Below are 15,109 nucleotides of genomic sequence, written 5' to 3'. Positions count from 1 at the left end.
GGATCATTTCGTGTCCTGTGGCTCTTTGACAAACACAATTGCCTCTGGCTGTGTCACCAGTGTCAAGCATCAGAGCATCAGGAAGGGGTTGGGGGTTGGGGGTCTGGGCCCACCCCCAGGGTCAGCCTCCCTTATCCTTGCCCACCACCCATCAGCCAGCCGGGGCCCCTCCACAGCACCCCCTTCCCCCCTGCCTCCCTGTTCCCCCCACCCCGCCCCCAAGCACTCTCACCTGTCTGTCTGATCTCACGGGGTCCTGTCTTTAGCCCCCGCAGGTGCCATGACTCAGCAGCCCCAGGAGGGCTTTGACAGGAGCGTGGAGGATGCCCGCCGGTGGATGAGGGCTGTGCAGGAGCGGCTGCAGATCAATGACAACACCCAGGGGCCCCGCGGCGCTGGAGGCCAGGCTGCGGGAGACCGAGGTATGCGGAGGCTGTGGCCTCGATAACCCTGCGGCCTTGGCCTTGTCCCTCCGTCTCAGGCCTCAGGTTACCCACTGGTCTGAGAAGTGGACAGACCAGTGTTTCTCAAACTCTGCTGTCTTGGAGTCTCTGAGGTTTAAGTGCAGGTTCTCAGCCACGAGGTGGACGTGACATTTCTGACACGCTCCTGCCGAGGGTCCTAGGATCGCGCTTTCATTGTAAGGCTCCAGAGGCCACTCTCTGGCTTGCCCGTCCTGCCAGGAGGCCCCATGCAGCCAGGTGGTCTCTGCCCCTAGCTGGCCCCAGCCCTGCTTCCCACCCCGTCTTTGCTTCCCTCTGCCTGAGGTCCCTGCCTTGGCTCTTCTCGGGCTGGAGTCCGGCTCTACCCACCACCTGGCACAAGGCAGAGATTGGGAAGGCCAGGGTTGAAGGGAGGGGGCAAGCCTGGTGGGGAGAGGAGTTGGCAGCCAAAGTCCCTTCCCTTGTCAGTCTCAGCCTTTGTCATCATTATCACATCATTATCACCGATTATCGTTTATCAATGGGTGCCTCTGCCAGGTCAGTGGGAGAAGGGCGGTGACGTTCATTCAGCTGCTATTAAGTGCTCGAGCCTGTGATGTCAGCTTTCACCTTTTGCTTCCCAGAAGCCCCGAGATTGTGATGTAGTGTCCCCACTTTTCAATAATGAAATGGATCCCTAGACACAGCGATGGGCCAGAATGAAAGGAATTGCTCTTGTCAGGGCTTGAACCCAGGGCTGAGTTCAGAGCATCACTGGCCATCTTCATGTAGGAGCCTGGACCAGTAGAAGGGATGCAGCACACGCTATGCTTGGGTTTATGGCCTCACAGGGACAGGTATACATGTAGTCTAGCAGCCACACAAGTATGGAAGAGGTACGTCCCTAACACGGGTTCATGATACTATTCTCCTCCTCTGCAACCTTCCGTGGCTCCCCATTGCCCACCAGAGAAAAGCCAGCTCCACCTGACATCAAAGGTCCTCCACCATCTATCTACACGACCCTATTCTTTAGCCTCGGCTTCCCCTGCCAGCCCACCTCCCAGGCACCCATCCTCTCCTGTTGGCAGGAAGCCTAGATTCCCTGCCACCAAGCCTTGGTGCGTGCTGTCGCCTCTGCTTGGAATCCCTTCGTTTGGGTCTGAGTGTGCAATGTGAAGTGAAACGCCTGCCACCTTGCCCACGAGTCTCTTCTGACCCTCTCCCCCAGCCCCAGTCCCAGCTCCTGATGCTCCCTGTCTGTGAACAGCCCTGCACGGCACTTGCTGTCTTAGCACGCTATCCCTTTGCACCTTGCATGGTTTGGGGGCAGCTCATCACCCCGTGGTGGTGGGTCAGGCTTAGTTAGGTGAAGGCAAAGGTGATCCTTACGGAAGGGCTGTTGGCAAGGGTAAGTGAACGAGCCCCGGAAGCCTCAGGAGCACTTCCATCGAGTGAAACCCTGAGCATTGGACCAGGAGCCTAGGTGGAGGGAGTCGCATCCTGGGCACCCCACCCTGTGCTCTCCCACGGGGCTCAGACCCCCTCGGTGACAGTGCTGCCTCCTCATGAAGGCTTCTTGGATTGCCCACACCCCTCCTTGGAGCTCCACTTTTGTGGTCTTTTATGGCTCTTTTATAGTCGTCTGTGCTCTTGTCTACAGACCCCACCACAGCCCGCAAGCACTGGGTCATGTTTGTTTTCATCCTGGATTCTAGAACCCATCACAGTGCTCAGTATAGTACCCATCCTAGTACTCGGCATAGAACTTAGCATAGTACCCACCATAGTACTCAGCACAGTACTCAGGAGAGTGCCCATCATAGTACTCAGCATAGCACAGTACTCAACATTAGTACTCAGGGGAATGCCCGTCTGGCCTTGACTGCATAGAGGGAAAGCCCTCACTACATCCCCCCAGCTTTCCTGACCTGCTTCTCCTCTCACTGAGCTTTTTCCTCCACCCAGCCCCACCTAACTGTTGCCCTCACCTGGCTCCTTTGAATCAGAATTGCATTGCGGCTGCAGTTCTGTGATGCCATCCCAGCTGGCTCGAGTCTCTTGGCAAGCTCTCCTGGACTTCGTCCTTGCTGGGGACAGGCTGTGGAAGAACCGCACACCAGCCAAAGAGCAGAATCACTGGGCAACGAAGGAAGTGGAATCTGCTTCTCAAAAGCTGTTTCAGCTCAGCCCCAGCCTCTGGTCCCCAGGCCCGCAGCAGACCTGCCTCTGGCTGATATTCTGGTTTGGGGCCAGAGGTTTCTGCATCAGGCCAGGTGGGGCTTGTGAGCTGCCAGCCTTTGTGACCAGCTCCACTCTCTTTGGCAGGAGGCAACAGGCAAACCCCCCTGCAAAGGGCAGTGAATCTTGAGGTCTCCCACGTCTGCCTGGTCCAGCCTGTACCTCCCTGGCCAGAAATCGGAGGGCAAAGGTCCAGAGGCCTGGGGCAGTTCACATGCTCAGGACACTGGACATTGGGGGAGGGGCCCTTGACCTCACGGGGCCTTTCGAGGCTTGGCTGGTTCCTTCTGGTGTGGCAGAGATTGAACTTCGCTTCTTCCCCAGCTGCTCGCTCTCTTCATTCACAGAGCTGGGTTCTGACTGAGCTTAAATTGGGCAGCAGCTGTAGAGGGGGCCTCATGAAGTGCTGCAGAGAATGGTTCTCTGCAGAGAAGTGTCTGCAGGTTCCCAGCACCCCTGCTGGTAAAACTGGAATCACTATGGTGCCCATCTTGCCAGCTTGGGAGTGGATGTCCGGTCTCCACAGCTCTGGGTGTCAGAAACGTCAGATTCTTTTTTTTTTTTTCTAATTTATTTTTGGCTGTGCTGGGCCTTCATTGCTGCACATGGTCTTTCTCTAGATGCGGTGAGCACTTCACTGCGGTCCTTGGTCTTCTCACTGTGTGCGGGTCTAGAGTGTGCAGGACTCGGTAGTTGCGGCCCATGGGCTCAGTTGCCCCCCAGCACAGAAAAATCAGATTCTTAATTATTATTATTATTTCTAATCAAAATAGGTCTCCCTGGTTGACAAGATATTCATCCTCCGCCACCCTGTGGGAGCCCTGCTCCCGAGTGGTGTGGAATGTTCTGGGCAGGGGTTGGGTGATGATCTTACTTAGTCCAGAACATTCCATGGTGGCCCTGGAGCCACCAGTCACTATGGTGTCTCTGTCTTCCCCTTTGCTGTTCACTGCTGAGCGGGACTTGGGGGTCCCTGTTGGGTGTTTGCTGCCCCCATTACCTTCTGGACCTGCAAATCCTGCTGCTCCGCCCGGCTCCTAAACCCCAAACATAAGCTCTTTCCTTCTCTTGAGGAATCTCCCTGTTCTTCGCCCTGCAGATCCCAACCCCACCTCACTCAGAGCACACAGACACAGCCCTTGGAAGGAGCTTGCTTAATCTCACTCTTTGCTAATACCTGTAGGCGGGGAAGCCCTCTGTACTCTAATGATTGTTATCATCATCATCATTAACCATTCTCATGTGAAAGTCGCTCAGTCATGTCCGACTCTTGGCAACCCCATGGACTATACAGTCCATGGAATTCTCTAGGCCAGAATACTGGAGTGGGTAGCCTTTCCCTTCTCCAGAAAATCTTCCCAACCTGGGGATCGAACCGGGGTCTCCTGCATCGCAGGTGGACTCATTACCAACTGAGTTTATCAGGGAAGTCTCATATGAAGTAACAAAAAGGATTGGGATCATTGCCCATTTGCACATGGTGGAGGAGGGTCTGCATAATTCAGTTCAGTCACTCAGTCGTGTCTGACTCCTTGTGATCCCGTGGACTGCAGTACGCCAGGCTTCCCTGTCCTCCACCATCTCCTGAAGCTTGATCAAACACATGTCCATCGAGTCGGTGATGCCATCCAAACATCTCATCCTCTGTGGTCTCCTTCTCCTCCCATCTTCAATCTTTCCGAGCATCAGGCTCTTTTCTAATGAGTCGGATCTTCGCATCAGGTGGCCAAAGGACTGGAGCTTCAGCTTCAGCATCAGTCCTTCCAGTGAACACTCAGGGTTGATTTCCTTTAGGATTGATTGGTTTGATCTCTTTGCTGTCCAAGGGACTCTCAAGAGTCTTCTCATAATTGCTCAACGGTTCATAAAGTATACTCACATATCAATGATCTAATTAACAGTGTTTTTAAAAAGTAATTTTATAACCCTATGAAGTGGACAAAGCAGGGTGTTGTTATCACCATCTCAGAGTGATTGAGTGACCTGCCTGGGGCCTCACGGCTATCAGTGGGGCAGCATGGCACAGCGCAGGAGGCCCTCCCCAACCCCACCCACAGGGAGGGCTCAGATGGGCCAGCCCACTGGGACATCAGTCTGAGAAATCCGATTGCCAGCCTCAGAGAGACAGGCTGGGGAATAGCTGGAGCTTTAGGCAAAGGCTGTGCTGTCAGTAAATACAATCAAAAGGCAGGTAAAAGGTAGTAATAACAGTGAACAGCTGGGGAGTGATGGAGTATCCAGTGAGGGCCAGGCCATGTACTAATGGCTCTCCTATCACACAGGTTACCATAACCTTGGGTAGCGTAACCATTGTCTCCCCCCATTTCACAGCCCTGGAGAATTTACGTACCAAAGGTCACACAGGTAGCCGTAGAATTGGAGTCCAGTTGTATTTTGACTACAGAGGCCAGGCTTTATTTGCCAAAGAGCTGGAATAATAACAGAGTAATGACAGTAGCTGATGCTGATCAGAGTTGTACTATTTGCTAGATGTTGTGTGTCAGCCTTAGTCCTCTAAAAAAGCCAAGGCCAAGATGACATTAAATGTACAAGAAGTTTAAGAGGGAATCATCTGTGAGAGAAAATGAGGCAGGAACCTGGGAGGCTGGGAGGGACCAGGTCAGTCCAGTGCAGGTCTGACCCCGAGTCCAGGCAGACAGGAGCTTCTTAGGCTGCCCTGCGAGTCTAAGGGAGTTTGGTAAGGCCATGGGGCATCCTGAACCCATCCGAGGAGCCCAGGGTCCCCTAGGGACAGGCCTGCCGTCACGTTCCTGTTTGTGGTCACTGGTGGCAGCAGCTGAGGGATTGAGGCCTTGGTGCCAGCTCTAAAGTCAGAGATAATTCTAGAGTCTCAACAGGGGGCCCTGGCCAAGCCTGCTCTGGGCAGTAGACCTGAGAGGCAGATTCTCACGGCCCCGCATCCTGGGACATGCACTTTGGGTGCATTTTCTCAGTGAAGTCTGAAAAAAAAAATTCTGAGAGCTGAGTACGACTATACTCCCACTTTACAGACAAGAAAACCAAGTTCAGGGAGACAGTGACACTTGTCTGGATTTACACAGCTGAAAATAGTCCAGCCTTGGAAGGAAAAGAACTCCTATCATCGGACAGCTCTGGCCGGTTCTGTGCTAATTAATCTCCATCACAGCTCGCTCTCACCCCAGACCCCTCAGCAAGCTGCCCAAGGTCACAGGAGAAGGGGCAGGGGCTGTGATTCGAACCCCAGCTCCTTTGGTCTCCATGTCCTGCCTCTTTCTGCATCATGCCACCATCTTCCCAAGGCTCTGGCTGTTGTCGTGTTGTCTAACTACTGGCTTCGTGTCCACAACAGAAAATATGCCAGCTGGAGCCAGAGGGCCGTGTGAAGGTGGATGTGGTGCTGCAGGCAGCCGAAGCCCTTTTGGCATGCTGCCACGAGGACCAGAAGACCGAGATCCTGGCTCGGCTGAGAGACATCAAGGCGCAGTGGGAGGAGACGGTCACCCACATGGTCCACTGTCACAGGTAGGGCGGCCGGGGACCCTGCCAGGCCTTCATCTGCAGGCCTGCTGCCGGCCTGCCATGCCCACCCCTGTGCTGGCCTGGGGCTCCCTGCCCGAGCGACAGCTCTCAGGTCCAGGGATGGATGGGAACAGGATGCTCTCTTGGGATGTCAGCCAGCCTGCCTGCCTCTTTCTAATTATAATCGAGCTTAATGATAATAATAGACAGTGGGAGCCCATCGTGTTTTGCCCACAATGAGTTCTTAGGAGCCTTGCCTTGTGTGCACCCTCCAGCAGAAGGGGCCGAATGGCCCTGGGGGGAAGAAGCCCTGTTGCCTTGTTAGCACTTTAGTCCAGATTTTCTCTTTGTACCAGGCAGCCTGGTGGGGGTGGGCTCTGACCTGAGGTTGCTTTTTGCTCTGCTGGTTACTTGCTGTGTGGCTTCGGGAAAGCTCCTTGACCTCTCTGAGCCTCATGCGTCTCATCTGGACAATGGATATCATTAAGTGTTTCTTAAAGAAAGTTATTAGGAGGATGGCGGGAGATACAAATGTCAAGAGCCAGGCGCAGCCCTCGGCATACAGGAGGTCTTTGATGGGCAGAAGCTACCAGCATCCTCTCCATCTTAATAAAATCAGAACGAGTGGACTGGCAGGACTTCCGTGCTTTCTGCTTTTCAAGCTCTTTCACTGGAATTCCAAAGTGGCGTGATGTTGGCTGCACCAACAGCCCATCTCCATGTTACAGATGGGAAACTGAGGCGGGTGCAGAGGCCGGGTGAGGCAGAGTTCGTGACGTGCCTGGGAGCCACACACAGGCCCCCAGCCCTCTGTCACTGAGCAGTGACGAGCCCATGGATTCTATTTCCTCTGCAAATGATGATATACACACACTCCCCATGGCAGCCTTCTTGGGACAGCTAGTGGGCACCCATGTAGTAGGAGACGGGGTGGCTATGTGCGGAGTCCAAACACCAGAGAGAGTGACTGGAGGACACTGCATCACTAATGGGAGTTTCGGGCTCGGATTTGGGGTTCTGGTGGCCAAGGGCATCAGCAGGCTGGGGGTTCTCAGAACAGGTCTGGAATCTGAGCTACGCCAGTGGTCAGCCCCATGGGGCTTGCTTCCCAGACAGGAGGGTCTTGTCTAGTAGATCTAGGGTGAGGCCTGAGAGGGTGTTCTTGTGCCCCCCACCCACAACCCTCCTGTACTGGGGAGGGGGCAGTGGTACGGACTCCCGCCCTGAGCCAGGTGGGGGATGCTCACGGCGCCCGTGGCTTCCGCCCGCAGCCGGATCGAGTGGGTGTGGCTGCACTGGAGCGAGTACCTGCTGGCCCGGGATGAGTTCTACCGCTGGTTCCAGAAGATGACGGTGGCGCTCGCGCCCCCCGTGGAGCTGCAGTCCAGCCTGAAGGAGAAGCAGTGGCAGCTGAGCCACGCCCAGGTGCTGCTGCGCAACGCGGACCACCAGGCGGTGCTCCTGGACCGGCTGCTGGAGGAGGCGGCCTCCCTGTTCAACAGGATCGGGGACCCCAGCGTGGACGAAGATGCCCAGCAGCGGATGAAGGCTGAGTATGACGCCGTGAAGGCCAAAGCCCAGGTGGGTGAGAGTGATGGGCTGTCTTCACCCATCCATCCGTTTATCCCATCTACCCATCCAGCCACTCATTTGCTCTCTAAACGTCTATCCTTCCACCTGTCCGCCATCTACTATCATCTACTACCATCAACCCACCACCTCCCATCCATCCATCTCCCTACCCTCTTATCCATGTTTATCCACTCACCACCTATCTCCCCACTAAACTCCCAAAGCTCCCATTCACTGTCTACCCACTCACCACTGCATCCGCTTACCTACCCAACCTTCCATCTACCCACCCTCTTTTTCACCCATCAGTTTACAAACTTGTCCATCTACCTCCCCACTGACCTAACCAGATCTCCTATTCCTCTATACAGCCACTTAATCACTCAGCCACTGGTCTGTTCATTCACCTGCTCATCAACCCACCCTTGTGCTCTCCACGCACTCATGTACGCATCCATTTCTCCACCACCCACTGTCCGCCCTTCACCCACGTACCTGCTGTCTGCTTGTCACCTGTCTCTTCACCCCCATCAACCTTCCCCCTACCCATCCACCCAGCCCTCCACCATCCATCCGCCCACTGCCACATTATCTACCATCCAGATGGCCAGTGTTGCTCATGCTTAATACACATGTGGGTACTTAGTATGTGGGTGTTGACTGACTGATGGACGGTGAGCTTCACTTCCGCCTGACTCCCCTCTCCTCTTCCTCCCTCTCTCCTCTTTTCTTTAGTCCTTCTTCTTTGCTCTCTTTCTCTTCCCACAATCCCTCTGTTCACTCTTTGTCCCTATCTCTCATCTCATGCTTTTTTTAAAAAAATTAATTTATTCATTTTAATTGGAGGCTAATTACTTTACAATATTGTAGTGGTTTTTGCCATACATTGAGATGAATCAGCCATCGGTGTACATGTGTCCCCCATTTGGAACCCCCCACCCACCTCCCTCCCCATAGCATCCCTCAGGGTTGTCCCAGAGCACCGGCTTTAAGTGCCCTGTTTCATGCATCAAACTTGGACTGGTCTTACCTCATTCTTGCCTTGGTTTAAACCGTCCATTGAGTTATTATGTTCAATTTTGTTTCAAGAAATTCTGTTTGGTTTTGTATTATGTCTGTTCTTTGTTCCATTGTCCCTTTTCCTTTAAACTTTGCACTCTACCCAGATAAGGATCAGAGAAGGCAATGGCACCCCACTCCAGTACTCTTGCCTGGAAAATCCCATGGACAGAGGAGCCTGGTAGGCTGCAGTCCATGGGATGGCTAGAGTCGGACACGACTGAGCGACTTCACTTTCACTTTTCACTTTCATGCATTGGAGAAGGAAATGGCAACCCACTCCAGTGTTCTTGCCTGGAGAATCCCAGGGACAGAGGAGCCTAGTGGGCTGCCGTCTCTGGGGTCGCACAGAGTCGGACACGACTGAAGCGACTTAGCAGCAGCAGCAGCAGCAGCAGCAGATAAGGATGCTATCTGTAGGCATTCTAAGCATGCATATTTTACAGTCATCAGGCTGCTCAGGTAGCTGAAGTTCAAGCCCGATGCTTCTGTCTGTCTGTTCTCCTAACATGGTGGATTGTTTCTGTGGGGGCTTCGTAATTCTGAGCCCTGAGCTCATCCTATTTGAACCCTATCTGCAGAACCCCGTGGCTGGGCCTGGCACTCAGAGAACTTGTGTTTGTTCCAGCCAGGGTGCTGTGGGAACTTACCTTTAGGATTTCTGTTTTCATGTCACTAAATTGTCTTGGGGGTCCCTAAATCAAGTGGGTTCTCTGCACTTGAAGCCCCAGCCAAAATGGTGCAGAGGCTCCTGGCTGCATACTCTGAAAGGTGAATGTTTCTTCCTTTGCTTTCTTAGACAGAGCCCAGGCCGAAAGACATGTGCTTCTTTCCTGGATTGTCCTGGTGGGAAGGTTTTTTCTCTAGTCACCCTTTGACAGAGGGGGAGCTTCTGAGGGTTCTGCCTTTGGGCAGTGGTCTCCACCCTCCGGGACCCAGAGTCTTACCTCTTCCCGCAACCTGAGCAACCAAGGAGATGTCAAGCACACTTGTGAGTTTAGTAACCTGTTTTCTGGAGCACCTTTCCATCTGGTCCACGGGAAATCACTTACCTTGGCAGGTGGGGTGTGTGTGTGTGTGTGGTTCTGCATTTAAAACACGCCTGCTACATTTTATCCAGCATTTCTGGCTGTGGTAGAAGGGTATTCAGGCTTCTAGTCTCCCGTGTTGCTGGAGCTGGAAGTCTCCTGGGTCCTTCGAGTTATGGGAGATGGTTCTATAATAAGCCCAGATCTGGGAATCTGCGAGCAGGAATAGGATGCTAGCCTCTGAATGCTTGGGGAGGGACCTGGGTTCCAGGCAGGCTCTGCTGCTTCCCAGCTGTGTGGCCCCAGGGCCGCTCACCCTGAATGAGGGTGCATCTGAGCTCTTTGAAGACTGGAGAACATTTTCCCAGCATAAAGGATGACATCTGCTCTCAGTAGCTATGATAAAAAAATAGCCACAACAATGATGTCTGCCACACAGCAGGTGCTGGGAGCCATTCACTCAATGAATGAGAACCCTGCCTCTGCAGCTTGGAGGCTTGGAGGACAGGCAGGTGGGTGGAGCTTGTCTCTAGGAAATGTTACCAGTTGGCCCCCCCTCACCGCATCCAAGTGCCTAGAGCCAGCTTAACAGCAATCCTCTCTCCAGGTCTGCCCCGCAGGCCCAGGCAAGGAAGATGCCTGCGCATGGCCTCCTTGCTGTGACTTTACAGGAAACAGGTTCTTGTGTCAATCAACAGAGAGCTACTCATGCAGGAAGCGGAAAGTGGCTTTGTGTGTGTGTGTGTGCGTGTGTGTGTACACGTGTGTGTGGAAGGGACATACTTGGGGCACCCATGAGCACCAATTCTGAAAAATGATCACCTCAGAGGTTCTCATCGTCCCTCCAGGGGACTCTCCCTCCATTGGATACCCCCCCCCAAAAAAAAAAATCAAAGAAAGCACAGCTCTTATTGGCGATCGCTTCCTTTTCTAAGTCCCTTTGTGTCTTTGACCTCACTTGCTAAGATCATGGCATCTGATCCCATCACTTCATGGGAAATAGATGGGGAAACAGTGGAAACAGTGTTAGACTTTATTTTTTGGGGCTCCAAAATCACTGCAGATGGTGATTGCAGCCATGAAATTAAAAGACGCTTACTCCTTGGAAGGAAAGTTATGACCAACCTAGATAGCATAGTGAAAAGCAGAGATATTACTTTGCCACCAAAAGTCCATCTAGTCAAGGCTATGGTTTTTCCAGTGGTCATGTATGGATGTGAGAGTTAGACTGTGAAGAAGGCTGAGCGCTGGAGAATTGATGCTTTTGAACTGTGGTGTTGGAAAAGATTCTTGAGAGTCCCTTGGACTGCAAGGAGATCCAACCAGTCCATTCTGAAGGAGATCAGCCCTGGGATTTCTTTGGAAGGAATGACGCTAAAGCTGAAACTCTAGTACTTTGGCCACCTCATACAAAGAGTTGGCTCATTGGAAAAGACTCTGATGCTGGGAGGGATTGGGAGCAGGAGGAGAAGGGGACGACAGAGGATGAGATGGCTGGATGGCATCGCTGACTCAATGGACGTGAATCTGAGTGAACTCTGGGAGTTGGTGATGGACAGGGAGGCCTGGCGTGCTGCGATTCATGGGGTCGCCAAGAGTCGGACACGACTGAGCAACTGAACTGAACTGACTGATCCTCTCTGTCTTCTTATGTAGTAAATAGAGAAGGTATGTGTGACTGGGACCCCTTTTTCTAACTTAAAAAATAATCCACAGATAAACAGCAAGATCCTACTGTATAACGCAGGGAACTATATTCAATATCCTGTGATAAACCATAATGGAAAAGATCATGAAAGCGAATGTATATATCTGTATAACTGAATCACTTTGCTGTGGAGCAGAAATGAACACAAAGTTGTAAATCAACTATAATAAAAAAAATTTTTTTTTTAATAATTTAAGGGTGGGATACCACTGGCCCTTAGAAAGAACTAGAAGTCCTGGCGACTTTCTACATGGGCTCCTCCTTTGGTGGAACCCCAGGTCCTGGATGAGCCGCTGCACCTGTGCCCATCAGAGGAGAGTGGAGGGGAGCAGCTGGAACTCTTGTGGGTCAGGCTCAGAAAGTGGAAGCAGTGGTACACAGGAGGTTTTGAGTTCCTGGATGAGGGAGCAGGTTTTTTCCCCAAGGGTTTTCCCAAGGCAGAGCCCAGCTGGGAGCCTCCTGGGCTAGGAGTGTGGGGGCTCTGCCTTGTAAGGATGGGGTTGGGGTGGCGTAGGGGGAGCTGCCGCCTTGGCTGAAGCCCTTGGAGTTGCCAGATGAACTGATGAATTCTGACCTTAATGTGGAAACTGGGGGGTGGGAGGGGGTGTTGCAGGATGATTGGACCCCATGAAAGAAAGCAGTTTGGTTTGGACTTTGGGGCTGTTGGCTGAAGCTCACAGATGCTTGATTTTCTCTTTCTGGATGTCAGAAGTTTGGGAGCTCTGTTGTAACTCATGGAAGCCCAGGTAGCTCTTGGAAGGGGGCTGGGATGAGGGTGGCAAATGTGGAGCTGTTTCCTGTCTGTCCCAGAGCAGGCTGCAGAAGGTTGAAAGGTGCTGGGTGGGGAGGGGCCAGGGCCGGCCCCTGCAGAGCCTCTGAGGTTATATTCAAGCTGTCGTGTGAATGTGCACTTTGCTGGAGAGAACAACCATAGTATCCACTGGATTCTAGATGGCGCCGTGACCTTCAGAAGACAGAAGCTACAGAGAGGGGCAAACTTTTGCAACACCCTTACAAGGTTCCTCATTAGTAAAATAGGGAGTAGCCTTCCCACATCCCCTGACATCAGCCTCCCAGGCATACCCCATACCGGGCCTTCAGACAAAAGGAGAACACTCTGGCTCCATCCTATGCAGGGTGGGGGACGTTGCATGCCCAGTAGCCCTGAGGTTCTTGGTGACCCGGATGCCTCCTAGTCACCTGCTCTCTGCACATTTGATGAAGGCCTCACCTTATGTTAAAGGCAGATGAGAAAGCCACCCTGAGGAGGCAACTGAAATCCTCCTACCCCAGTGACGAGAGCCGTGCAGGGATCCCTAGAGGTCCAGGCCTATTCTCAGGGTGGGCAGGGTCCCTGGGATAGTGTCTTAGCCTGCTTGGGCCAGACAGAAAAGAACAGCATAGACAGAGCAGCTTTAAAGGCAGGAATCTCTTTCTCACGGTTCTGGAGCCTGGGAGGCTGAAACTCAAGGTGTCAGCAGATTCGGTTCCCACTGAGGAGTCTCTTCTTGACTTGCGGACATCTGCCTTCTCGCCGTGTCCTCACACAGTGGAGAGGGAGGTGTCTGCAAGCCCTCTGATATCTGTTCTTATAGAGGCACTAATCCCATGGCGAGGACCCCACCCTCATGACTTCCTCTGATCCCGATTACTTCCCAAAGGCCCTACCTCCAGATATCATCACTTGGAGGGTTAGGGCTTCAACAGGTGAATTTGGGAAAGCTGCATCTCAGTCCATCGGAAATACCGTATGTATTACTTTTATTTATTTATTTACTTCTGGCCGCCCTGGGTCTTCATTGCTGCTCATGGGCTTTCTCTAGGTGTGTGGGCTTCTCCCGTTGCCAAGCATGGGCTCTAGGGCACACAGGCTTCAGTAGTCGTGGCACATGGGCTTAGTTGCCCCACTGCATTTCTGGAATCTTCCCAGACCAGTGATCAAACCCGTGTCCCCTGCATTGGCAGACAGATCCTTAACCACTGGACCACCAGGGAAGTCCTATTAACATCTCAGCTTTCACCAAGCAGTTCTTTCCATCATTTCTTCTGCTAGTTAACAGGCCATTATCTTTGCCTCTAAAAATCCAGTTTTGACTTCTGATATGTTCATTAGCAAGGCCTCTGGTGTTGGTAGGGACAGGACCACAGAAGCATGGTAGGGGCCACTCTGGACTGGGGCCTTTGAGACCACCCTGTGGCATGGGGTGGATTCTTGACCAAGACAAAGGGCTGAGCCCGGGGATGAGCAATGGCACGGTCAGCCGAAAGCAACTGAAAGTCAGGAACGGACAGAGCAGGCTGGTTGCCAGGAGGCGGGGCCTTCTTGTTTACTTTGCCAGTGGTTTTCAATCCAGTGATTCTGTTTTCAGAGGGCCAGGCAAATAGTAGCATCCGCCTCCTCCCTGCCTCCCGGGGCAGGGGCCCTGTTTGGCATCTCGGCCAGGAATCAGGGCCCTTCCTGCAGCTCTTTGCAGAGGCATGATTCCACGCTGCCCTTGTTAATTGGTTGGGTTTTGACATTCCTGACGACTCTGCCCACACAGATGGGTTAATTGTTGGGTCTAATGAGAGGAGGTGGAGTGCTCTCTCATTTGTCAGGCACATTCCTCCGACGTGGCCCGCCGGGCCGCGGCTGAATTGTGTTCTGTGATCTTGTTCTGCCTGGCATGGAACGCGGCTGGATGCCTGCCCTACTCGGCCGCGTTCCTCTCTGAGCGCCTGCTCACCATCACAGAGGCTTTTGTTTACTCTGGATTTCCCCGAGCGCCAGCACCTCGTCCTTCACACACGCAAAGCCACCAGCCGGCACTTTTCTTGGACAGTTGGCTTCAGTACAACATTTATCACCGTCAGCGTCAACCAGGGGCCCAGCCTTTATTCTCTGCTTAGTATTCTTGACCCACCTTGTTTTATAAATGAATCTTCCCGTGGAGGGAGGAAGCTGGGAAGGATGCTGGTGGATGCAAATAACCCCGGGAGGAGGAGCCAGCGAGGGAGACCTGAAAGAGCCAGTCACTGTGCCTTGGTCCACTTTCGGAATTCGAGCAGCCCCACGTTTCCCATCCACCAAGCGCTAATGTTGAAGTTCTGAGCCTTACTCCCATAAGAGAATTTTCAGCTCTTTACTGAAAGACTTGATCTTGTACCTTGATTTCCCCATCCCTGAAATGGGGAGATTATTTCTCACTTGCTATGGTAGTTGCAAAGGTTTAAATGGGCCTTCCCAGGTGGTGCTAGTGGTAAGGAACTCGCCTACCAACACAGGAGATGCAAGATGGGTTCCATCCCTGAGTCAGGAAGATCCCCTGGAGTAGGAATTGGCTACCCACTCCAACATTCTTGCCTGGAAAAATTCCATGGGCAGAGGAGCCTGATGGGCTACAGTCCATGGGGCTGCAAAGAATCATGTATGACTGAGCATACACACAGCCATGCTTAAATAGCTAGAGATTATCTTAATAAAACATATTTTTAAAAATGGTTTAAATGAATCAGTATTTCTAGATTTGGTGAGGAGCTTCTCCACGGGAGGTGAAGGCACATACAGATAGCCAGGGAGGTTATTCAAATCCACGTGT

The 15,109-nt window shown here is 52.7% G+C and overlaps 1 protein-coding gene across 1 annotated transcript in view; it reads left to right on the top strand.

Moving 5' to 3' along the window:
• Nucleotides 1–271: 271 nt before the first annotated feature.
• The window catches only part of SYNE3 (spectrin repeat containing nuclear envelope family member 3), a 65,613-nt gene continuing 50,775 nt past the window's right edge, over nt 272–15,109 (top strand). Inside the window, 4 exon segments of the mRNA XM_005894257.3 lie at nt 272–390; nt 392–422; nt 5,995–6,167; nt 7,436–7,745. Of these exon segments, the coding sequence (XP_005894319.2) occupies nt 281–390; nt 392–422; nt 5,995–6,167; nt 7,436–7,745 (624 nt within the window). The 5' untranslated portion in view covers nt 272–280.

This window comes from Bos mutus, chromosome 21, assembly GCF_027580195.1.
Source record: "Bos mutus isolate GX-2022 chromosome 21, NWIPB_WYAK_1.1, whole genome shotgun sequence".
Taxonomy (NCBI): Eukaryota; Metazoa; Chordata; class Mammalia; order Artiodactyla; family Bovidae; genus Bos; species Bos mutus.
Note: the sequence above shows the minus strand (reverse complement) of the source record. Positions and strands in the feature narration are given on the sequence as shown.